Source organism: Trichophyton benhamiae (assembly GCF_000151125.1).
Source record: "Trichophyton benhamiae CBS 112371 chromosome Unknown contig01145.0, whole genome shotgun sequence".
NCBI lineage: Eukaryota > Fungi > Ascomycota > Eurotiomycetes > Onygenales > Arthrodermataceae > Trichophyton > Trichophyton benhamiae.
The window spans coordinates 853095-878215 of NW_003315111.1; the positions used below are offsets into that span (position 1 = coordinate 853095).

The 25121-nt window shown below is 48.4% G+C and overlaps 7 protein-coding genes across 7 annotated transcripts; 4 read left to right on the top strand and 3 right to left on the bottom strand.

Annotated features, from left to right (window-relative positions):
- Window positions 1-475: 475 nt before the first annotated feature.
- ARB_05679 (uncharacterized protein) lies at window positions 476-1470 on the bottom strand (the record flags this gene model as incomplete). Its single annotated transcript, XM_003016234.1, has 2 exons — window positions 476-1152; window positions 1266-1470. The coding sequence occupies 2 exons, from the start codon at window positions 1468-1470 to the stop codon at window positions 476-478; spliced, it is 882 nt and encodes a 293-aa protein (XP_003016280.1).
- Window positions 1471-4778: 3308 nt separating this feature from the next.
- On the top strand, window positions 4779-5617 carry ARB_05680 (uncharacterized protein; the record flags this gene model as incomplete). Its single annotated transcript, XM_003016235.1, has 3 exons — window positions 4779-4788; window positions 4908-5425; window positions 5447-5617. 3 exons carry the CDS (start codon window positions 4779-4781, stop codon window positions 5615-5617), a joined length of 699 nt encoding a protein of 232 aa, XP_003016281.1.
- An 8976-nt stretch (window positions 5618-14593) lies between these two features.
- On the bottom strand, window positions 14594-16493 carry ARB_05681 (uncharacterized protein; the record flags this gene model as incomplete). The annotated part of the gene is made up of 6 exons (XM_003016236.1): window positions 14594-14653; window positions 14746-15136; window positions 15314-15376; window positions 15503-15817; window positions 15875-16263; window positions 16425-16493. 6 exons carry the CDS (start codon window positions 16491-16493, stop codon window positions 14594-14596), a joined length of 1287 nt encoding a protein of 428 aa, XP_003016282.1.
- Window positions 16494-16656: 163 nt separating this feature from the next.
- On the top strand, window positions 16657-19729 carry ARB_05682 (uncharacterized protein; the record flags this gene model as incomplete). The annotated part of the gene is made up of 8 exons (XM_003016237.1): window positions 16657-16819; window positions 16846-16962; window positions 17048-17282; window positions 17374-17448; window positions 17616-17925; window positions 17993-18613; window positions 18689-19514; window positions 19662-19729. 8 exons carry the CDS (start codon window positions 16657-16659, stop codon window positions 19727-19729), a joined length of 2415 nt encoding a protein of 804 aa, XP_003016283.1.
- Window positions 19730-20523: 794 nt separating this feature from the next.
- On the top strand, window positions 20524-21004 carry ARB_05683 (uncharacterized protein; the record flags this gene model as incomplete). Its single annotated transcript, XM_003016238.1, has 2 exons — window positions 20524-20573; window positions 20638-21004. 2 exons carry the CDS (start codon window positions 20524-20526, stop codon window positions 21002-21004), a joined length of 417 nt encoding a protein of 138 aa, XP_003016284.1.
- Window positions 21005-21489: 485 nt separating this feature from the next.
- On the bottom strand, window positions 21490-22803 carry ARB_05684 (uncharacterized protein; the record flags this gene model as incomplete). Its single annotated transcript, XM_003016239.1, has 1 exon — window positions 21490-22803. The coding sequence occupies one exon, from the start codon at window positions 22801-22803 to the stop codon at window positions 21490-21492; it is 1314 nt and encodes a 437-aa protein (XP_003016285.1).
- Window positions 22804-23812: 1009 nt separating this feature from the next.
- On the top strand, window positions 23813-24944 carry ARB_05685 (uncharacterized protein; the record flags this gene model as incomplete). The annotated part of the gene is made up of 2 exons (XM_003016240.1): window positions 23813-24031; window positions 24111-24944. 2 exons carry the CDS (start codon window positions 23813-23815, stop codon window positions 24942-24944), a joined length of 1053 nt encoding a protein of 350 aa, XP_003016286.1.
- Between the last annotated feature and the right edge of the window lie 177 nt (window positions 24945-25121).

The window sequence follows — 25121 nt, forward strand, 5'->3', positions numbered from 1 at the left end:
TATTTTATCTGACTCTTTCCCTGGGCGCAGTGGCGTTAGTATAATAATAATGCGCTGGCTGTGACTAGAGGTATATATATGCTTACTATATAGGAGGTTGATGATATAAAAAAGCATTAGCAATTTGGCTGCCCTGGTAGCCTCGCAGCTCAACAGACGAATATGTACACTGCGTAGCAAGCCCCAGTCTGTCTTTATTTAGTTTTCGTTTGTTCTCCTTATATATGTAGAGTGGATTTAATAGAAGCACTTGGAGAGTATCTGTTCACTGAAACATCGCATAGGTACAGTATCAACCAGCTCGCCAAAAGAGACAGCAGCCTTGTGGAAAGTATGTAGAGGAATCAAAATGCATATTAAAGATTAAACGAAAAAGAAAAAAAAGGACACATGGAATGTAGTGTGGGCTAAACCATATAAAACACAGAGAAAACTCGCAACAACAGGATTAATAGACTGAAACACACAGCATATTCTAGCAAGCACAGCCTTCCTTCGCACCAACCTGCCCTCTGTCTCGAAGATTGATCCTCGAATCGTCTCCAGGCCGTGATCCAGTACCAAGTCCGGCATTTCCAGACGATCCACCGGCCCCGGCACCGCCCCTAGAACTCTTAAGGCTTGCCTCGGGGATCGCATTTGCAATGGCTGTGAATACCTCCGCGACGTTGAAACCGGTCTTGGCACTGGTTTCGAAGAATAGTAGACCCTCGGCTTCAGAGTATGAGCTAGCCTCTTGTGTTGATACTTTTCTGGCATCGCCATTGGGAGAACCATCCCGTTCGTCATCTTGTTCGTCGTTTCCGCCGCTGCCCCCTTGAGTCTCTCCCTCTTCGCCCTGATTGGCGGGGTCCCGGGCCTGCGCAGGGTCACCGGCTGAGGCCGATGTGCCGTCACCGCTTGTCAGATCAAGCTTGTTACCGACCAAGGCAATGACAATTCCGGGACTTGCTTGTCTCTGGAGTTCGGCAACCCAGTGTTTGGCTTTGATCAGGGAGGATGGTTTGGTCAGGTCGTATACGACGAGGGCGGCTTGGGCGTTTCGGTAGTACATGGGAGCAAGAGATGCGAAACGTTCTTGGCCGGCGGTATCCCATATCTCGAACTTGATTGTACGGGTGGGCAGGGAGCATTTCTGGGTCAGGAAGGCAGCTGTTTACGGGTAGGAGTCAGACAGCCCAACAGGCAGCACTTTTCCGGGAAAAAACAGCGGCCGGCTTACCTCCGATTGTAGGTTCCTTGTTCTCCTGGAAGTCATTGTTTACGAATCGCAGAACGAGAGATGACTATTTGGATGAAGATAATCTTGTTAGCTGGCGTGATGGAGAGAGCGCCGCCGGACAGAAAAGGGTGAAGAGGCGGACTTAAACCAGAAGGGAAGCAAACCTTTCCAACTGCTGCTTCACCAAGTAGAACCAGCTTAACGCTGCTACTGGGCTTGGGGCCGGGTGTTGAGCTTGTATCTGCCATCTCTTTGGTTCGTATACGGCCTGGGACGACGGAGCTGACTTTGTTTTCTTGACGTCAACTCGGTCAGGAACTAGATTTCCGCAAGCAAAGGGGAGGTGATCGGCTCCTGTGAGGTTTCCAGTCGGCTGTGCAGGGTATATGTATCCGTCACAGGCCCCAAACAGTTCTCTCTGGCGGGTTTGTCTCGGTTAATCGTGTCTCTGGTAGGGAGTGGAGTGATGGAGGTGAGGAAGCGGAAGAAGTTCGTCTTTTCCCGTCGACTTTTTGAAGTTCAACTTTTTGGTTGATGACGATGGACCGCCCGATATGGTTTAGCGCCGGAACGGGCTTGGCATAAAGAGTGTTAAAAAAGACATCAAAAGTGATGAAAACGACGAGTGGACGGACATTAAGAGACGCGAAGACGTCGAGGGGGAGCAAGAGGATTCAAAATATAAATCAATGATGATCGATACGTATAGTTCTGTCTACCTATGCTATGCTGTCTAGTACGACACGACGCTCCAAGGAAAGAGGAAAATAGGGAGCAAAAAAATAAAAAAAAAAACAACTGCAACAACGGTCTATCCGGTCCATCTATCCCAAACAACAGGAAAGCGTCAAAAAGGAAAAAAGACTGGGGGAAAGAGAACATCAGGGGGGAACGCAGAGAGCTAAAAAAAAAAAAAAAAAAAAAAAAAAGAGGAAAAGGTTGAAAAGCAGTCGCAAGAGGGGGAGTATCTTGAATAAAAGACATAACTGGCAGGCTAAATGGGAAAGAAAATAAGAAATGAGGTCACTAAAAGTCGATATTAGAGGGGAAATCCAGCCCGGGCAATAGAAGTACATCGTGAGTCGAAGGAGAAGAAGAAGGGTTATTAAAAGGTGATAGAGGTAGGTGCTTTTTGTCAAAACAAGGGTGAAAAGGAAGAGGCAACGGAAACAGTGCACTGGTCGTAAAGGCATTTCTTCAGCAATGAACAAAAGTAATGTCAAGGCGGCACAGGTATCATGAAGATGAAAACTCAGCCAGCTATCCCGCTTGCCAGAACACGTCCCGAAGAGCGGTACAGGAATGCAAGAGGCACGGAGGAACAAACGGAGTTGTTCATGCTACCCGTTAGTTCCCGGGCCTTCTGCGGCAAGGCGCTTGTTGGATAGAATTAGGCGGGACGAGCCGAAAGGATGTGTTATAAGCAAGCAGGAAGCCGGTGACGAAGAAGGCGAGTGGAAGAAAAAGTGACTGCGAAGTCGATGAGTCTAGATCTCAATGGTATAACCCCCCAAAGGAAAAAGGAAAAGGCGCAGAAACGACAGGAACAAATGAAAGCGAACAAAGGGAAAAGATGAAACCAAAAAACAGTTGTTGCCAATTCTATCCCATCCGTCTATGTGGTAAACGCCGAACAGAAGAAAGACCCAGGAGAGGAAAGCCATTTTTTTTGGAGCCAAAGGAGAACAAAGGAGGGAGAAGAGAGACGAGGCGGCGGCCGCAGGGGGTTGAAACGCCGGAAAGACGAGGGAGGAAGGACGACAGATATTGTTGGGGCCAGATCGAAGCGACCAGAAGAAAGAGAAAGAAGCTGGTCGGGCTGTTTTGAAATCTCCGGTCAAGTAGTTGGAGGCGTTCAAAGGACCAATGGAACTATGCATGGTGCAGGGGGGGGGAAGGGCGCAGGTTGTTGTATCGGGATGACGGGGCCGGACGAATCGGTAGGAAGCAGGTCGACCAGAGAGCGCAACGGTCCAGACGAACGGCCTGTCCTTTAAATGTCAACTGGAGGGGTATATTCCCTTGTCGTTCGTCTCATCGCACAGCCCGGTAACAAAGAGCGAGCTAGCCCCAAGAGAGCGAGGGTTTTGTTCCTCCCCTTGTTTGTTAGTTCCGTGTTCAAAAGTTGGTTGTTGGTAGCCGCCAGGACGGGAAGAAATTCTGTTCTGGACCAATCATCAACCAGTCACAATATCGGTCGTTTTCCCATCCCTTTTCCTTCGATTCTCTCCGAGAAAGAGGAAAGCGATGATCAAATAAAAAAAGAGGGTGGTCGGAGGTACGAGAGGATCGTACAAAGGAGAGGCGTCGAAAAGGTCGAGTATTAAAAATGATGTAGAACAGAACGTATGCATCGATGGGAGCAAAGAGAGAGAGAGAGAAGTTGAGATATCAGAAAGATCGTCCTGGGAGGCGACATGTTACCGCTTGGGAGGCGGTTGAGGCTTTGGTACGCCGGTTGTGTCGTAAGCACCTCGTCCCATGTTGGTAGCAGAAAGATCCCTGATAATCATTGTGTTGACCTGGTTGTACATCCAGTTAGCTGACTGAGGTCCACAGGTATCCATCCGGCAAATATAGATATATATATGGATATATATATATATATATATATATATATCAAATGTTCAAGGAGATATTAATATCTACTCATGCACGTCCAGGGATGCTCGCAGCCTCACAAGGATCGGATCCTGTCATACCTCGGCCGGAGCACAAGGAAAATCAACCCGCATGCAGGCATAGGACGTATAATAATAGAGAAAAGGGACACAGAACGCAGAAGAAGAATGACTAACCTGGGACGCTGTGTACAGCTGACCGATGATTGCAGACCTGCGGCACTCGCCGGGGATTGGAGCTGAATATGATATCCCCTCCCAAACAGGAAGATAAGTAAGCGTCAAGTCTCGTTGCTCCTCCGGTTACAGAGCAGCTTTTTGGTTCGTGTTATATATTATATCCGTGAATAAAATATTCCCTCCCACGAAAAAAAGTCCGAACGACCAAAGGATTGAATGCGTCAAAAAGGAGGGTATTGAATATATGGCGTTTCTCGTTTCGTCTGTATATTCTTTTTCTTTTTTCTGAGTGACTATAGATGGTCACCGGGAGAGATCGGTAGGAGGTTCAAGACGATATTCAAATGTTGCTGTTGGCTCCTTCGTCGAAAGGTCGGCGATGGCGGAAAGGAGTCGAGAGAGGAAATAGGAGTAGACGGCTAAGTAGAGAGCCCCCCCTTGGAGATTCCTAGGGATGGATTAAGGAGGAAGAGGTAGGTTGAAGATGAAGGAGTGAATACGCTTGAAGGATATAAAATGATAGAAGAAGAAGAACGAGAGACGATCCAGAAGAGCAGCGTCTCATACTAATATACATTTCTCAGTCTCCCCATCTTCCTGATTCTATTACCAAGTTGAAAAAAAAAAAAAAAAAAAAAAAAAAAAAAAAAAAAAATGAAATAGCAAAATAATTACTATCACTAAGAAAAGAAAAGAAAAGAAAAAGAAAAGAAAAAAAATAAGGACTTAAACCCCCTTTCAACAAACACTGTAAGATGAAGCCCTGTAACTCCATCGGTTTTTTTCCCTTGCCCTTAGTATTTCTTATTTTTCCCCCTTGCTTTTTCCTTCTTAATTGTTCCTTTTTTTTTTTTTTTTTTTTTTTTTGCTAACCTTCTCCTTAGACTGCAAATTGGCCGCTTCTTTGCTTTTTCAGTCTGGCTTCTCTTTTGCTTCTTTGTGCTGCCTTGGAGAGAAAAGAAACGAAGAGAAGAAGCGTTCGAAGCAGCCAGCAGAAGAAGAAGAAGAGGCAGAGACAGAGACGGAGGCTACAGAGGACGGAGTACAGAGTATCCGTACGTACAGGGAGACGGAAGATGATAAGATGAAAAAGCAACTGCAGCAGCCATCCATGCCAGCCCATCTCTCAGAATCGGCGTTATGGCCAGAACTGTTTCTCGCCGGCCCGCTTATTGAGTCAGTCCAGTCCATCAAGTCAAGCCAGAGTCAGAGCGAGCCTGCATGGAGGGAAGAAGAAAAGCTTTCTGTGACGAGCTCTCGCAGCGGCCTTACTCTTACGCAGGAAGATGCATACTCGGGTGCATATACTCTGCTCTGGGCTTTACTTTACCCTCTCTCTCTCTCTCTCTCTCTCTCTCTCTCTCTCTCTCCTCCATCAGAAGAAACAGATGGCGAGAGTCAGGTTTGAAAAAAAAAAAAAAAGTGTGAAATTGCAAAAAAGGGGCTGATGAAGAAGATGAAACACGACTCTTCCGACAGAGATGCTGGAGCAAGCAAGGGGTTTTTTTTTTTGAAGATAATAAAAAATAAAAAAAAAATAAAAAATAACTTCAATGCCCATGCAGGATTTTCTGCGCTTTTCTCTGCTTCATGATAGGCTCTGTCCAGCAGGATTATCGACAGCATAAGAAGATAAACGCAAAAAGAGAGGCGAATGGGCGGACGTGTGCACCGTTTACTTGCCTGAGATTGTGCCTTGCCTCGCTGCATCTCTACCTTACCGGCGGGTTCGGCTTGGAGCAGAGAGGCCAACGCCTAGGTCAGTATCCAAATTACATGCCGTGGATGCCTAGGACAGACAGGGTTGGTTTCAGCGGCGCGGACGGGCGACGGAGGAAGCAGAGGGACGTCAGCCCGTTGCTTCTTCTGCGTCTGCTTCGTCCTCCTCTCCTCCAGCTTAGATCTTGCGTATGAGTTATTTGATAATTTGATATCTGGCCGGTGGTCGTCAGCTTTGGAACCGCGCTGTGTCTCGACCCGCAGAGGGAGCAAGAGCTCACGCGAGAAGTGGCTAGGAAACAGACAGCTCGACAGCTGCTAGAGGCCGGAGTGGATAACTATCGCTGGAGCTCCCTGTCAGAGAGGGCCCTGGCTAACTCTGCTCGACCCTTGGTTCTGGTGCCGGGTGAGTTTACCAGCTCGCTACTTTATTTACCTTTATATTATGTATTCGAAAGGGAAAAAAAGGACTCCTATAACACGAAGTATACAGAGTTGAAAATTTACAAAAGCTTCTCCCAGAGAACGGAGCATAGCAGTCTATCATTGGCCCTGCTCCACTGGATCCCAGGCGCTTCTGCTGCCCCTGGCTAGCTCGTCGGTTTCAAAAGAGAAATCGAGCTGTTTCGGGAGGGATACGCCGTCAGAAACAGGCAGCTCGTTAACTCCTTTGCAACAGGAGCTGAGATATTCGTACTCAACGCATACACATCTTTAGCTCGCCATCTTGCAGATAGAACAACTCGGGCCGCACACAAAGAAGAACCGGTTTGCGATTTCGATCTCGCCCTAGAAGTTCCACGGTGCGCCTCACTTCTGTCCGTTGCGGCTGCAGCAGTTCCAGCCACAGCTCCGTCCTGGTTGCGCTCTCGCTTCCTTCAGCCAGGGATGCTTCCACACCCCCCCAGAAGAGGGAAACCTGTCCCAGCCCAGATGAGGATTGTATAGCCGGATGTGCAGTCCTGGACTGAGGCTTGTGGGTGTGGCGGGAGAGAGGCACATCGTTATACAAACAGGTTCGGCAGCACTGAACCCCAACCACGGGAAGGGTGTAGCGATCAGTCATCTTCTTCGCCTTTACGCCGATCTCCTGACGGATCATGCCAAAGAAATCCGATATATCATCTTGTCTCGAAAGAACTAGCAGGCCTGCCTCTAGCCACTCGACAGATAACCTGCAGCATGGACAGACCACCTATTATGGTCTCTCTTAGCCGGCCTGTCCTGTCTCTCGCTCCTCGCCTTGGTACATATGTGCAGAACGGAGAAGAGAGCCCGAGAGAAAGTCTAGAAGTTCGAGGAGGACGGTTGGTCTAGAAGCTGGCTTGCCGCAGCTGTAACTAGCGCGCTCCGTACAGAGGCAGAAGTCTCCCGTTGGCTTCCATTTCTACTCAATTTATCTGGTCCAGATCATCGAGCAAACGGCTAGTTCTCTGCTCAACCTAATCTCTGGGTCCCAACTTCAAACCTCTGTGACTAGGTCGATAGTTGCTGCCTGGGCGTGCTCTTCGATGGGCCCTGCTGTCCAAAGGACTGCTTCAGACGACAGCTCTTTTTTTGTTTATTCCCGCTGATAGCCTACCTAGCACAGGACATGTACTACGATGGCGTAGGGGTTATAGGTCAAGTTATGGGGTCACACACCCGCTCATCAGTGCGTGGTGATGGTTGGGGGGAAGCAGGAGAGCGAAGGGAAAGATGGCCACCGTTCTTAATTTCCTTTTAGGTTGCTGGCTGAAGCGATGCAAGCTACTGCAGAGCAAGATCGGTGGCCAAATACCGACTAGACACCAGACTGACGCCAATCCAGCTTACTTGAATCATTAATGTACGGTGACGATTGCAATAATGCAGACTATTGAGCATCATGCCAGCTGAGGATCCCCCAAAAGAAGATCTCTGCAACATGCCATGGCGGATATTGACACATTTTTTCTACCAAAGCTGCTACACTTTGACAGATATTTACCGTGCAGGAGGGCTTGCCAGATAAACTTGGTCGAGATCGAAATCCTTGCTTCCCATAACCCAGCACCAGTCGTGCTTGGGACGGTATTTCTTTTTTGTCTCTACATATATACATATTTCCTTGCCGTCTATCGGCAGTTTATCACCCAATGGCTGGACGAGCGCCGTTACAAACGGAACCATCGATCACCAACGGTTTTGAAGTCGACCGTTTGAGCTGGATAGGAGCAGCGTTGCATCCTGGAGGAATCAGAAAACCGACAACCAACACACACAACCGATGGGAAGTGAGCATTTGAAGTTCTGGAGGTTGAGGGACCATGCAGGAACAGAACCTGGACCCTCCCCTGCGAATAACACCACCGGAATAAGTATGTAAAGGAGCGGGCCCGCTGCGGTAGTGTAACGGCTCGATGGCAATTCCGCCCGCTTTATAGTACAAAGGACATGTGTCATTCGTCGGCCCTGCCCTGCCAGGGCTGATGAATTTTTTTATTTTTATTTTTATTTAGCTTGCAGCTTACGAGGAACCCCCAAGGAGAGCCCTTGTCAAACTTGCGTGGGAAGACATACTTATGTATCAACCCCCCCTGAACGCTCACACGGAAATACGAAGACCGCGAAATTACCTCTGCCTAGACCGAGATATGAGTTATGAGTCGTTCGTGTCCTTCGGTCAGACGCAGGCTAACGTCCAGCTCATTGTCTCTTGAATCTCAATCGCACGGAAAAAGGAATAGGAACAGCGGGAGAATACACACGTGGATACTGCATACACCCATTCCCGCTGTGGTCCAACATGATACATGCAAGAGGGTCTGTATTTAATTATGATTCCTTTTCCTGATTCTTCATTATATTATTATATTTCTCAGGTAAGCCGTTATTATATTATAGTTGCGTTATGAACGGCTATATGCTTAACTTCGAAACCTCGCCTCTTCTCTCATGGTGCGATGCTAATCTTCCCCACAGGGCTCGTCATTCATCGTCTGTTATAGACGCCGGTTGTGGGCCCCCCTGGACGCGAACGCGGCATGGAAAAGGGTAAAAAAAGGGGGGGGAGGGACAAAGGAAGCCAGCTTCACGAGTGTGACAGTGACGGGTTCCTGGTGCCTCGGGTACGAGAACGAGCTTGTCTTCGTACTCTCCTGCGAGAGGGAGCTGCTTCCTACGAGGTGGTGAGGGTGTGAAGGCATCCCTCTTCGTTGGCTGCACCGCTCTGTACACCATGCATAGTAACATTCCAGAATTTCGATTAGGGCTGTGAAGCGGGCATCCGGATGATTGAAGCCGTTGAGTGGCTCTGGGCGGATTTCTGACCGCAGCCGGTGGACTTTCTGCGGTTCTCAATTCCTCCTATGTTTACTTCTCTATCTTCTGATTGACTCAATCCCTTCTGGCAGGTTATCCCGCGGAACCCCCAACGAATAAACGCCGCTAGAGCATGCTGGAAGCCATCAGCACACGCTAATCATATAAATGTCCAATCTTTCAGCATGCCTGGCTGTGGAGACAAAATAGAAAGCAACCCCCATCCGCGTCTCGGAAGCTCCCCTCTCACTAATCGCTCAACGAACCGATTCCGCTTGTCCAGCTCTTAAGTGAGTACATACTTTGCCATCCCACGTTGCACGCCTTACGGGAAGCGGATCAAATGGTGGATACGTTGTGTTTTTTTATTTTTATTTTTATTTTTATTTTTTTCCCTCACGCGCAAGAGGAAGGTATACTCACGATTATCCCCTGCAGCCGGGCACTTTGCTTAATCGTGGGTTAAAAAGGCACAGGGGGGAGAACAGCACAGTTGCTCCTCTCCTTACGCAACGGCCGGGTGATTGTCAAAATGGAACACAAAATGTTGGTTAAAAAAGAATAATAAACGAGTCCATCCATCCCATCCCTGGGCCCTCACTAGTGCCGTTTTGTGTCTTCGCTCCGGGCCAAAAGTCAACCCCCAAGCCCTCAAAAAAATTATACGTTGATATCCTCCATTCAATATTGATACCACCAGTCAGGTAAAACCCCTCCCGCCGTATCGTATTCCTCCAAGACCAGTGGTGGTTTATGAGTGTGAGAGGGCGTCAGAGTGCTTTTTTTTTCGTACCCTTAGTTACCATCTTTTCTTTTCCCTATTCCTCCCCCTCCCTTTGCTTTTTGGCTTGGTTTTGGCTCAACTAGAGCAGAGCCCTTTCGCCTCTTGTATGGAATAATTGTGGAATAGTGCACCAATTGATGTACATTGCCTCCACTTAGCTCCTCTCGAGAGGCGTTCAACCAAATACCGTCACCCAGGATTTTGGAACGGCTCTGGAATCCACATCGAAGAAGGCGAGAAAGCCAAATTCACGCACTATGGGAATGACTCTCTGTAAACATGTTGTCTTGCTGTGCTCCGTAAGACGAGAAGATCTCTGATCCTCGTTGGGGAGTGGGTTGGGAGATCATGGCCACCCCCCTCCCAGGCACCATCAACCTCCCCACGATCGCCGAGGGAGGGCTTCTTCTAGAAGACGTCTTCCCCAATCTTGTGCCGTCTCAAGAGAGGGGGAAGCAGTTAAACCGAGAGCCACAAACCCATTCTAAGGGACGCCCAAGCCCTGTGCTCTGTTAACAGCCCATTAGCTCATATCATTTCACCCTAGGGCCTTTTATCCTTCAGGGTGAGATGGGGGCGGCTGTGGATCAACTGACGGCCCGGAAGTTGCGTATAAAAAAAGGGGCTCCCTTTTCCATGCAGCCGGCTTCAACGTTGTCAGATTGGTGGATTCCGGCCCTTGGTTTCATCTTGATGACCTGTTTGCGATATTGCTCCGAATCGACAGGGCGGGCAGGTCGACACGAACGAAGTCGATTCGCCCCCGTTAGTACTCCGTAGTAAGTTACTTAAGCACCAGCTCGGCTTAATACCAGCTAACCCAGGTGAAAAACAGGGCCAATATTTGGGAGCTGCAGCTTGATTTTTGCAGAAGAGCCTCACCCTCGCGCCCAGACAGGCCAGACGTTGGTGGCTTGCGAACAACCCTGGTCTGCTGAGGCCTGGTTGTCTTTTGATTTCTGCAAGGTACGTGTTTGAGCCTAAGCCAAACAAACGGCGAAGTTGCATGCGCTCCATGGGCGATTGATCCCACCACGTATTCACCAAGCAGCATGGCTGGCTGCTGAGTTGTCCTTCCCCCCATGGAGATTGGCGTCAGTGACGCTGCTTTGCGTTGGGCGAGAACGTCCTCTTATCATGCAGCAGCTACACGAAAACGCAGCCTTAACATCCACTGATCCCCTATGGTCGTCGTGCGTCCAAGGCTTATGGATTCCCCCCACTCATCCCCCCCCGGTCCTATCGATATCGCAAACCAGACTGCCAGGTTGATTGATGCCCAGTCGAAGGCTTTCCCACTGCTGCTGCTGCTCGACACAGGCCACAGGAGGACCACGTACTGGCTTGCGGCGGCGTATACGATAGCGCTTCCGGCTCCCAGGGACCTGAATGCTGGGTCCCCGGGGACAGCCATTGCTCGGTGTTTGCATGGCCAACCAGCTCATTTCTCCGGCGCCTCGCTGCCTCTGCTGCACCACCTCTTTCCAATATCTTATCCACCGGCCAGCCAATGGCTTGCGGAAGCCCACTTCCACGTCTTCAATGATCTGAGATGATCCCCTCCACTACTAGTTTTTCTCCCCTATAGGAACTGCTTGGGTCTCGTATAGCGATGTGATCTCTCTGCAATGCGATCGACTGGCACGTATCTATCATAATATCATCCAGTCCTGAATATAAAGTCCGTCTTTTTTTTTTTTTTTTTTTGTCAACTTTTATACTCCAGGCGTGCCTTCGAGTATCAGCCTATGGAGGACCGTCAAGGGCATGCTTATATATAGTTAGCACATGTATACTGCGTCCGCTATATATCCACCAGCTCCCCAGCGGCAGCGGAAGTGCGTCTCCCTTCCCGGCGGGTGGATAATCCTCAAAAGATCCAAACGCTGTAGATTCCAATCAACTGGAAACCGCGGAGCAGGCCCGAAACCGTAAAGAATAGTCCTAAAAGTTTCTTTTTCCGCTGAAATATCTGTTTCTTCTTCTTCTTCCTGCCTTTGAAAGCAGAGACTGTGCTGCTTCCGATCTCGCGCCATGCCTCCGCGTCTCGAATGATGTTTTCCATGGAGCTCAGAATTCGATATTATCAAAGATGACCGGTCTCATCTGCGGCTGTCCTAATCTCCGGCCGGGGGCGAGAGAACATGTATTTTTCGTTTCTTGAAGAAGATGCCAGCTATGACATCAATTTCAAGTGGCTGTATCAATTTTTTTTTATTTTTTATTTTTTTTGGCCTCTTTCCTTCTTTCCGTCAGTGTCTTTCTTTTTCTTCCCGATGTCTCCTGTTCTAGGAGTAATACGGAGGATTAATAGAGCTGATGGATGGATGGCCCCCCTGATTTCCCGCCAAAACCTGCAGCCTCAGATAGTTAGCAGCGAGAAAGAAACATGTACGAAGTACTAGGGCAAGGATAAAACAAATACCCTCGTTACCCCCAATAGTTAATTGGTCTTTTTAGATATTTTTTCATGCTGACCTGTTGATTTTCGCTGCAGCTATTAACAGGGAAAAGAGATCGATCGAAATACCAGTCTTTAAGTCCTGGCTGCTGGCTGTTTGTCCAGGTGCCTCTTTAGGGAAGAGGAAACTTGATATCAACAAGAGAGCAGATCTGTATATTGATATCTCGGTCATATCCGTCCAGCAAGGCATTGGCTTACTATTCAATTCTGTGATAGCTAGCCAAATTGCTAGGAGAAATTAACATCAAGGGGCGGCCACATACAACCTCAGCTAAAAATGAGCAGCCGACGTCTCATTTGCATTGAATCCCCTATCATGCGACTCCTGAACATCTGGCCGAGAAGCTGTTCCCTCGGATAAAGCCTGATTCCCTCTCCCCTTTGAAGTAAAATCTCAAGCATCGCATGATACAGTATTTTGTGTATTGCCCCTAGCCTTAGCTATGTTTTAATATTATATAACCATGGCAACGGTTATGAGAAAAATACACATACTAAAGAGTACTACGAGCTTCAATATAATTATAAATACCCCTGGGAAACATTGCTTGACTGGAACGCTGTGTATTACCGCAGGTTATCAGGAAGATTTAAGGGCCATTTGGTACATCATCTCGAATGGTAGTATACCTCGATCTCAAACAGAATACCTGGCTTGGAGGACAGGATTGATAGATTATTGGTCCAATTCATGTCTTACAATATTCCTGGTGACCCGAATACAGGAGGGAAAACGCCATGAAGTGTCAATGGATTGCATGCAATGATCCCAAATTCGAAGGAGGACTTGCAGCCATTTTTCAATTGACCACACACTGCTAGTCCCTTGAATACGCCAGGCGTTGATTATTCGAAACTGACAGCTAGTTAACTGGTTCTCCCCTTCTTTGGAATCTTCTCCCTAAAAGGACTCCGTTTGTCTGCTCCGACACATTGTTTAATACTCTCGACAGTGCCGTTCATTGTTCTCCTCCTTTGTTGGCATATATTGAGGCACATCGCCAGCTATGCACGGCAACTCTCTGCTCACGAATAAAAAAAGCAAAGCCCCCCTTGGAGCCCTGATTAGCACGTTCATGCAAGATCGATGCAGGTGCACGCACGATGTCTTTTTTTTTCCACCTTTAAACTATGCATCCGCGCCTGCAGCATGCTTGATTTGCAGCGGGAGACATACATGATAATAATGGATCCGGGGCCCCCTTGAGTCAAGAAACCTGCTGCAGCCTGAGGTATCGCTGCACTGGGTTTGCTTTGGGACGTCGCACTCCTGCTTTGATGCAAGGTCGCTTTTTCTTCTTTTCTTTATGACCCTTGATACAGATCGGCGGTTAGATTGTGATGGGAAGCGAGTTCCATCCGTATACACAAAGGATAAGGCAGAGTCCAAGGGCCCAGATGATAGATCGTACCCGGATCCAAGGCTGCAGGTTCCGCGGCAACCGTTGTTGGGTTAACTAACGAAATAAATATCCAGGTGAAAAAAAGAAAGAAAGAAAAAGAAAGAAAATTGGAAAAAAAGGGACGAAATAACGGTCTCCAATCATGAAAAGGGTGAGGGAAGGCTGATTATTATTATTATTATCATTATCGTCTGTTGAGAACACCCGTGAGGCCGGACCAAAGAAGCTCTCGTTGCAAATTGTATTCATTCTGCCCGTATTTCAGGGGTAGCTAACCAAGCTATCAAAATAATAAATATATATAAGCAGTCCGCCACTCGGCGCCTCTCGCCTATAAGGCTAACTGCCATGACTGACAAGTGAAGAGACGGCTATTCTCCCCGTGCAGGGCGTTTCACGAAGGAATATATTTTTCTTTTTACCCGGCCTCTTCCTTATCATTCCCCGATGGCACCCTCAATAGCGATGGATGAGGGCTGACAGATATGCCACGAGTCGTCGTATGGCTTTAATAAACGTCCTGGCAGGTTTCAAAATAAGCCATGTTGTCTCTTCCCGATGACCAGTTATTATCTGAACGGGGGAAATGACGAAAAAAAAAAAAAAAGAAAGTGGCTTATCTGCCTCTTCAGTTCAAGTAATGGATGGACCCTGATAGCTACAAGTTACACAGTCAACGAAGAGAAAACATGGCGGCAAACGGGGTAAGATCGTGTTCTTGGAGTCAGCCGTAGCAAGAGTCGCTATCGTTGACAGCTGAAGGGCAGGATGACCTTTTTGAAAACCGGTATTATTGCATAGGCCAGCTACAATGATATCTGATGAAGATTGCTGCCGCTGGAGCCGCCGGGGCGAGGTATCCGCGGTTAAGAGTCCTGCACTTCCTGCACGGTGACGTGTGACAACGGCCGTGGCTCGTTAGAAGTGAGCTGGCTCCTCTCTGGGAGGCTTGTTCATGCATCGATATGCCATCTCAAACTAACCGTGGGAAAATGTCAGCCCAAGCACCAGCCAGGGCAAGCTCGTGTGACCTGCAACAATATGAAGACCGTGAAGGAGATTCCGCTTACCGCTTCATCCGTCTGGCAAATTAGAGCAGCAGGCCGCTGACCAGGTTTCTCAGAAATGTCTACCACGGTTTGATCCTCACTGGGAATACCGGCGGAATTCGCCTCGCTGTCTATAGCAATTCCAATACATCGGCATTTTTCTGCTATGCAACTTCTCAGAAGCGCACTTCGCTCGCCTATACCCCCTGCAAAGACAATGGCATCTATCTTTCCACCCAGCTTGACAAAGTAATTCCCAATAAATCCAACAATACGGTCGAGAAGGATGTCAAATGCCAACTTGTGCATCTCAGTGGGTGGATTGTCCGTTCCGATCTTAGCAAAGTCGGTGGTTCCGGTCAATGCCTTCCAGCCTGACTTCTTGTTGAGAATCTCCTCAGCCTGTAGCAGCCTGTTAGGACAATGTCACCGGTTCAAATGGACTTGTGATACATGCCTTGCTGATATGCATCTCCTTGGTGCTCGAAGAGCTTAGCTTGCTTGCCTCTGATGTATAATGAAATACAAGACTGTCGAACCGGTCAGCCAAACACCATGGCCCTAGGTATCAATGACCAACTCAACTCACCTTGCATCGATGTCTCCGCTCCTTGTGGCGCCGGGAAGGCCGGAGAGCGGAGTGAGGCCCATCCTGCAATGCAATGCATATCAGCCATGGGCTCCATTTTCTAGGCTGCATATTATCTACTTCCTTTTTAAAATAGGAGCTTAAGGAATAGGGGGGGTATGTGGATTGGAATTAGGGCACTTGACATACGTAGTCTCTATGGATTTCCCGTCCTGTATAGCACAGATGGAAGCACCGCTTCCAAGATGAAGTGCGATTAGACTCGTTTCCGAGGCCGGTTTGTGCAGAAACTCTGATACAGACCGCAAGATGAAGGAGAAGCTGATTCCATGGAAGCCGTATTTCCTCAGCATCTTCGACTTAGCCACCTCCGGATCTATAGGGTATGTCTTGATATAATCCGGCAGACATTGGTGAAATGTGGTATCAAAATATGCCACTGACTTTGCAGACGGAACCTCCTGCAGACATGTCCTGATGATTTCCAGCGCAGATGTATTGTGTCTAGATCTACTGTCAGCCAGTTATCGTCTTGCCCCCTATATTGACGGCCACACCTACAGCGGCGCCAGGTCTTGCAGCGTCTCGAGATAATTGAACGTCTTTTCATGTATGACAACCTCCTCTTCTAGGTCTCCTCCGTGGACTACTCTGTGGCAAACGTAGGCATAGTCGGAGTTGCTGCTGACGACCTGCAGCTCCTGGTCATGCAAGAGTCTCTTGAGAATGTACTTGAACGCATCCTGTGGGCTCTTGATCTCCTCCTCGGTCTCGTGCTTCTGGTGATTTGAGCCATGTTCGTACTTGAAGACGCTCGGCGGCGCTGTCAGGCCGCTCACACTGGCTGCTGCAACTTCGACCGGCGGGTTCTTGAGATGGTAGACGTTCACCTTGACAGACGAGCTGCCGGCGTTGACAGAGAGGATGACCCGACCCATGGCTAGAGCTGGCTATTTGACCAAGAGCTGCGATATCTCTCAGCTGGGACCCTTCACTCCTAACTACCCTCTGCTCCACGTCTTACGCCTTTATTTTATGTTTCTAGCTGAACGCTCTCTACTCATCGTAGCTACGTCAGAATGTTGGTGGAGAACAGGGATATCCGTCCTACTTTCTCCAACATTATGATGTCAACAAAGCTTCCATGGTTGTGGCGGCGGTCTTCCTTATATGCAGCCATGCAGTGTCAAGAAGGATTCCTGGCAAGTAAATATTCATTTTACTCTGTTATTCCAGTAATTCTGCATCGAGACTCGCCTTGATAAATCAGTATCGGGCTGTTGCTCTATCTATATTGTACCATATCTATACCGGCATCACAGACACCGTAACTAGTTATCAAGATGCCAGGCGAGGTTATCGACCGACCAAACCCGAGGCCTCCTCCGTCCCAGCTACCAGACTCGGTGGACGAGCTCAGGGTTCAACTTCAAACAGTCAAGCTGGACGACGGGGTCCGTCGTTCGTTGGAGAAATTCCGTCGAGCCACGGACTACATTGCTGCGGGTTAGTTTTCAATCCCAGATTGTTAGTTGCCGTTAGATCGTGGCTGACATTGATACTGCGGAACAAAGCTATGATATTTCTCCAGAGCAATGCCTACATGAAACGCCCGGTTAAGCCTGAAGATATCAAACCCCGGCTGCTAGGTACGTACGCTGAAACGGGCTCGCCGCCATCCGCAAATAATATCAAAAACAAGATATTGTTTCGCTGACGAGAAGAGTCGGCAAGGCCACTGGGGCACCTGTCCTGGTTTGAATCTCGTGTATTCCCATCTCACCTATATGATACGATGCCATGACTTGGATATGCTGTTTGTCACCGGACCTGGGCATGGCGCACCTGCGATCCTCGCCTCACTCTGGGTTGAAGGGTCATTGGGAAAGTTTTACCCTAAATACGCCAACGATACCAATGGGCTCACCAAGTTGATCACCCAGTTCAGTACCACTGGCGGATTTCCCAGGTAAGATGGCAATAGTTATTCAAGCCACAACCTCCTCGTATCGCGGACGTTAATTTCCATTGCAACCAAGGCTAATATAAGTTCCTCTCAGTCACATCAATGCGGAGACACCCGGAGCCATACATGAAGGTGGCGAACTTGGATACGCCCTAGCCGTCTCGTTTGGGTCTGTAATGGATAACCCAGACCTGATAACCGCTGTTGTGGTAGGCGATGGGGAGGCCGAGAGCGGCCCGTGTACAGCGTCAGTCGATCTGAGAAACGGCTCGCACGAGTTTCCATTTATTTCCATCATTTTCTTTGTCGAGCATGTTTCGCTAATTTTGCAAGTAGGAGCTGGAATGGTATCAAGTACATCGATCCCGCAGAGTCAGGGGCTGTCTTGCCGATTCTTCATCTCAATGGATTTAAGATTAGCGAGCGGACTATCTACGGGTGTATGGATGACAGAGAGCTTGTCTCATTGTTCTCTGGTTTCGGCTACCAGGCACGAATCGTGGAAGGCTTGGATGATATTGATACCAACCTGAATAGCTCGTTAGAATGGGCACTAGCAGAAATCCGTAGGATCCAAAAGGCCGCCCGGTCTGGAAGCCCAATCATGAAACCCCGATGGCCAATGTTGATCTTGCGAACCCCCAAAGTTAGTACGAAGTCCTCTTGTATAACATGACATGCCCAAGTGGGATGGCTAACGGCTCTATGTGTAGGGTTGGACAGGACCAAAGAGCATCCATGGGAAAATCGTAGAGGGCTCCTTCGCAGCGCATCAAGTACCGCTGCCAGCAGCTGGGAAGGACGAAGAAGAGCTCAAAGCGTTACAGGAATGGCTTTCTTCATATAAACCGGAAGAGCTGTTCAACGAGCGTGGGGATGTGATTGATGATATCAAATCGATCCTTCCCAAGAAAGATTCAAAGCGAATGGGTCAGCGAAAAGAGGTGTGTGACACATTTGAAAAACTCAAAATGCCAGACTGGAGACGTTACACAGTCTCAAAGGGTTCCCAGGAAAGTTCCATGAAAACGATCTCTCATTTTATGGGCCAGATCCTGGTGGATAACCCCCATTCTATGCGGATTTTCTCCCCAGACGAGCTGGAGAGTAACAAACTTGGTGCCGTGTTGGAAAAGACGGGCCGAAATTTTCAATGCGATCAGTTTTCTAATGCCCGGGGTGGACGGGTAATTGAAGTATTAAGCGAGCATATGTGTCAGGGTTTCCTCCAGGGATATACTTTGACAGGACGGACGGGTATATTCCCGTCTTACGAGAGCTTCCTAGGGATTATCCATACCATGATGGTTCAGTACTCGAAGTTCAACAAAATGGTACGTTACTGCAGTTGTTTGCTTCCATTCTCATCCTTCGAAAGAAGGCAGGACAGATGCTGAGGTTCTTCACAGGGTATGGAAACCAATTGGCGCCGCCCTTTGCCTAGCATTAACTATATTGAGACAAGCACCTGGGCACGCCAGGAGCATAACGGGTTCTCTCACCAGAATCCATCATTTATCTCTGCGGTTTTAAATTTGAAGCCCAATGCTGCCAGAGTGTATTTGCCTCCAGACGCAAATACTTTTCTCTCGACGCTGTCTCACTGCCTGCAATCTAAGAATTATGTCAATCTTATGATCGGGTCGAAGCAGCCAACCCAAATATACCTGAGTGCAGAGGAGGCGGAGACTCATTGCCGAGCCGGGGGTTCTACCTGGGGCTTTGCAAGCACTGATGGAGGTTTAGATCCAGACGTGGTGCTAGTCGGCATCGGGACGGAAGTCACCTTCGAGGTCATCCAGGCGGCAGCCATCCTAAGAAAACTGGTACCTGACCTTCGCGTCCGAGTGGTAAATGTTACGGACCTGATGATTCTTGGTTCAGAGAGGAGCCATCCGCACTCGCTCTCGGATGAAACTTTTGACGCGCTGTTCACAGCGGACCGTCCGATCCATTTCAACTACCACGGATATGAAACAGAGCTCAAGGGATTACTCTTCGGTAGGCCTCGTGTTGACCGTATCACCATCGGTTGTTACATGGAAGAGGGCTCTACCACTACTCCGTTTGACATGATGCTGCTCAACAGGGTATCGCGATTCCACGTTGCCAAAGCAGCCGTCCTAGGCGGCTCGAGGCGCAATGAAAAGGTAAGAATCCGGCAGCAGGAGCTTCTCACCACCCTCGAGCACGAGATTCGAAGCGCAAGAAAGTACATCATCGAGAACCACAAAGGTAAGCCCAGTTATCTCTGCTCCTGCTTGGATATTTTGAGAGGTAGCCGGCCCACTGATGAGACTGCATGACAGATCCCAGCGACATGTATGACATGCCGAGCTTTAAGTAGTCGTAACAAAGTAGTTGTAATGCGCATATATATAGCCCCTGAGAGACAGCCTCAACCAACAGCCATGAGCAGTGGCCGTCTAATAGCAGTTTACATTCTCTGATATCAAGTGTCTTCTCCCTCTTCTTCTTCGCCGTGACGTTCGTTCGATGTTGTCTTTTTGCCTTCTCGTCCGCTTCCGGCAGCGGCTGCCCTATGCGCCACGTGACTGACTAACCCGATCGGTAAGCGAGGGTTTATCCCCACGAAAAAACGAACGTCTAAAAAAAAATCGTGACTTTCGCGAAGTTCTGACGGCCGCAGCCAGATAAGTTCAGCATCTTCCATTTCGACAACCACCACCGGCACCGCCATACGAACGACGAGGGAGCAGCAAATTAACCGTCGTAACGCTCTTGAATTTGTCTGCCCACCATGGCTGCTAACAAGATCGCCGCAAACAGCCCTTCGAGGCAGAGTCCTTCCGACCTCGAGAAGGCTTTGGCTACCGCTCTCAACGACCTGGAGACCAACACCCCTGACTTGAAGGTCGCTCTACGACCTCTCCAGTTCGTGTCTGCTCGCGAGGTAAGGGGAACATTGCCCTTCTTATTTTTCCTGCCTGGAGGACAAATATTCGGTGCATTGGTGAACTGGCGAATACTTCCTGAAGCGCGGAGCTGAGCATGGTGGTGATATAAAAGAGAATATGGAATAAAGGGACCGGAGGTCTTGTCGCATGAGATACGCATGTCAGGGAGCTCAGGGAATTCAGGAGGTGCTCTCGGCTTGCTTCAGGATGCTATCTGCACAGTTGACCAGCTACGGTGGTTTATACATGTTATAGGTGGAAATCAAACATACTGACTGTTGGTTGTATCGCAGGTTGAGGTTGGCCATGGCAAGAAGGCCATCGTGATGTTTGTCCCAGTCCCTCTTCTCCAGGGATTCCACAAGATTCAGCAGCGGTATGTCTATTCTACATCTACGTAACTTCAAGTATGGGGACGCTCGCTAACATACCAGTTACAGCCTCACCCGGGAACTTGAGAAGAAATTCTCCGACCGCCAGGTCATTATCATTGCTTCTCGCCGCATCCTCCCACGCCCCAAGCGATCCACCACCGCCCGCACCAGCCAGACCCAGAAGCGCCCACGCTCCCGTACCCTTACCGCTGTCCACGAAGCTATTCTCTCAGATATCGTATACCCAGTCGAGATTGTTGGTAAGCGTGTCCGAACAAAGGAGGACGGTAGCAAGCTGTTGAAGGTTGTTCTCCACGAGAAGGAGCGTGGTGGTGTGGACCACCGCCTTGATGCATACGGCGAGGTCTACCGAAAATTGACAGGTCGTGGTGTTGCTTTTGAGTTCCCCCAGAGCGGATCTTCGGAGTACTAGATATTTGGAGTGGGACCAGTCTCAATGAATTCAAGAAATGGAGATATGATGCGGTGCTGCCTCTTTTTCTCTCCTCTCCTACACTGGGAATAATACCCAATTGAGGAATATGTTTACAAAACAAAAAAACGTTGTACACCACTAAGTATCGCTCTCCATCGAGTCGAGGAAGGCGTCGTTATTTGGAGGGAAAATAATACAAGCTTAACGACTTGTTCCTATGTATGGAGCATTACATCAGTTGATGAATCTATAACATCCTGGATTTACACCCTCGCCATACCGTCAATGTCTAGATATCTAACTTGGCCAAGAATGTCGTCTATTATAAGAAAGTCTTGAACTAGTATTCTCCACATGGCATAGACCTGACGGGAGTTGTATTGCAATGTCAACAAAGTGTCACTCTTTCGGTTCGCATATGGGTACTATGTATCAGGGTATCTATGTACTAGCCAAACATGCTAGTAACGAAATAAAACACATCAAGAGGCATCAGACTTAATCCTCCCTATCCCAAGTGTCATCCAGTATGCAAGCTCTCTTTTTACTGTATCTGACTCGCTTTTCTTGGTGTTTTCAGACCGGAACCCCAATTCCTCGTTCCCGCCATCTGCTTCCCATTCAATTCTCACAAATACAGGGATCTCAACTATATCTTGGTCTTCATCATCATCCGTATCTTGTTGAGCTTGCTTATTTTTGCTCTTAATTGCACCGGGGACAACTTCCATAGCCACAGTGGTCCAATTACGTCCCTTGTCCCAGACCTTGCCTGCTTCTGCAACTCTCTCAGCACCGCCATGCCGGGAAGATCTCGGATCAGGCATATTTCCGGACTGGAGGGCCTCATCCCAGACATCTGTATTGGCGCCAACTTCAAGTTGGGGACATAGAATCGTTACCTTTGTAGAAACGGGCCCTGGAGTCACTGATGGAGTTGCGAGCGTGACACGGATAGGATCAAACATATGGTTTTTGAGAGTTAGGAGGAACTGAATAGGTTTCAAGGGCTCAAGTGCTTCTAGGTTGATCGGAAGCGCAACTGATGATTGGTATAGCGGACGGATTGAGGTAAGCGGAAGGTAGCTGAGAGCAATAAGTCTGATGCGGAATCTAGTAGATTGTGGTTTGACTTCCGGTTTAACGAGGATGTGCTTGCATGCTTTGCATCGTTTGGACCTCTTTGTGCGTAGAAGGACCGGAAGCGGTAGTAAGTCATCAACAAATCGTGTGGAAGGCTGTTGAAACTGCTGTTGCTCCATCGACGCCAGCCCATCCCACCCTTCGGCTGCCATCTTTTCAATGATATGATCCTCAGATCCGGCTGTGGGAATAATCAACCCCTCTGCCTGTGTGAGAGCTTCACGCATAACTGGGGGTTTGGATTTGCTCTTTTTATTATTCCCATGCATCCCGACGCCTGTATTGTAAAGAGACATGATACGGCTCAGCGCATTAGGAGAAGAGTATAGACCAAAGTCACCTCCTATCAAGTGATCTGATGGTGATGACGATGTTTCAGCAATCTGAGTGCGGTAGAAATTCTTCAAGGCCGTAAACCTGGCATCATGGCCTAACGCAGGCTTGTTGTCAAAGGACATCGGGCTTCCCAACTTCTCATCTTGCTCTTCTTCCGGTAGGGTAGGTGTAGAGGCAAAGCTGGCAAGCGGTGATTTAAACTGCGAGGCCCTAGCTTCCGAAGGTCTTCTGTTCGCTCCATTTTTCAGAGATAGGAGTTGAGCTCGTATATTGGTTGGCTTATCGAATTTTATATCGATATCAAGGCTTGTCCACATGCAATAACTACAGGATAGGATCCAAGGACCACTCTGGGATGCTCCATTCTCTGCATTGTTCATGGCCGTGACCGTTAATGGAGATGTGCAAATGGGACAATTGAAGCAATTACGCGCACATCTAGGCAAATTGTGATCTTAGTACTATGCTCCTGTGTTTATATAAGGGTATAATTCGTACCTGTTCCCGTCACTCCTTACCATGCTGCTCGGAGTTTCAAATAGACAGTTGGGACAATACCAACAAACAATCTCTTCTGTTATACATCTTGCGCATTTTATCTGATGGCAGTCTTCGCAATATAGGAGGTGTTCTGGGGGGTATAAGGAGTAGTTTGCGCGACGTGATCTCGGGTCAAACGTCCGCTCGTCTTCATCTGAGTCTGAAGCCTTAAGGCTGAGGCTGGAAAGGTCCTTAGAGAGCCGGTTTGAAGCTGGCGTGGGACGAGGGCTATCGACGCAGGGGCATGATATGAAGTTATATGGGAATGGGCGCGCCATTACGAGCGAAAGAAGGAGAGGCCGTGTTCAAGAACAGATGTCATAGCATAATCAAGTATGACTCGGTCTATCGTACCGTGAGAAGCCAATATCGCATAATATATAGAAGTTGATTCTGCTAGAATCCAGGGGTGTCAGCAATGGCCGTTCGGGACCAAGATGAAGAAGTAACTGACTGGCCTCAGTGTAACTTAGAATGAGCTTTGGAATGCGCCTGGTTAGACGTTTGAGATCATTTATGTAGCGATCTAGCCAGATCCAGCTGTAATATGTGATCTTGCTGGCGTGTTGATCAGCTCGTTGCTATTTTGGCGTTTGGTGACAATGAGATCACCTCGGATTTTTTTATTTTTCTGTTGACGATTTCGCGCTTGCATCAAAAGCTGCGACGTGCAGCTTCATTCCACCTCCGGCACACCAGCGAGACGAGTGCTCTGGAGACGACTATGATCAGTGCAATTGAACTGATGATAAGCGCTTGTCAAGGAAAGAAGAAATAATATCAACGATGTCTCTCCGCCCATGTCTTCGCAACCCTTTACTACGGCGAATCAGTCCTCTATCGAGAACCTATGCCGTTCAGACTCCGGGAAACCCGACTCTAGAGGTCTTCAATAGGAGAACAAAATTGTTACAGAAGGACAGGGCAGCAAAGAATGTGAATACCAGCCGGCAGGTTGATTACCTGAAAGACGAGGTTGCAATGCGACTGAGTGACAGATTGCTGGTGGGTTATCTTCGTTACTGGCATACCATTGCGCTCCTGATACTATATCACAGTCTACTTATGGGTCTTGAATGGTTAGGATATCAAAAGACATTTTCCAAACGTCCTTGACCTCGGCGCAAACAGCTGCAACATAGCTCGGGCCCTAACTTCTACCCCAATATCAAATGGCGAAGGCGGCGCAAGCACGGGAACTGGCGAGACCGTCGCAGACCGAATATCAAAAATAACGTGCATTGAGGAATCCCGGAGTCTGCTCTATCGAGATGAAAATCTCCCATTTAACTCTCAAATATCCATAACCCGTGAGGTTATCCCGAGCATTGAGAATCTCCCTTATGAACCAAACACATTCGATGCCGTCCTTTCGTCTCTATCAATGCACTGGATAAATGACCTGCCATCCCTCCTCGCGCAGGTAAATTCTATATTAAAGCCAGATTGTCCGTTTATGGCCGTGATGTTTGGAGGGGATACTTTATTCGAATTACGCACTTCCTTGCAATTAGCAGATCTCGAGCGCAGAGGTGGCGTAAGCCCTCATGTATCTCCGCTTGCTGACGTACGAGATATTGGCGGATTGCTGACCAAGGCTGGATTTAAACTGCTCACAGTCGATGTGGAGGATATCGTGGTGGAATACCCTGATACATTTGCCCTCATGTCAGACCTCCAGGCTATGGGGGAGAGCAACGCAATCTTGCGAAGAGAAGCCGGGCCAATTTCTAGAGACGTTTTATTGGCGAATGAAGCAATATATAGAAGCTTACATACGGAAGAAGGTGAGAGCAATATACCTGCTACCTTCCGGCTGATATATATGATAGGATGGAAAGAGGGAGAGGGACAGTCAAAACCGTTAGAGAGAGGCAGTGGGCAGGTTAATCTCAAGGACATCATTGGGTCAGAATAGGCCTAGATGCCTGGCTCATGTACAATATTGTAATCTTTGTATAGAATAGAATAGAAGAAAGACTTCTAAACAGTATGTTTACTCCATCGAAAGAAAGACGGTTATGCATGACCTTTATCGCACATAGTCTATAAGGGGCAGTGGAGATATCACAGGAACGAGCTGCGGTGCTTGGTT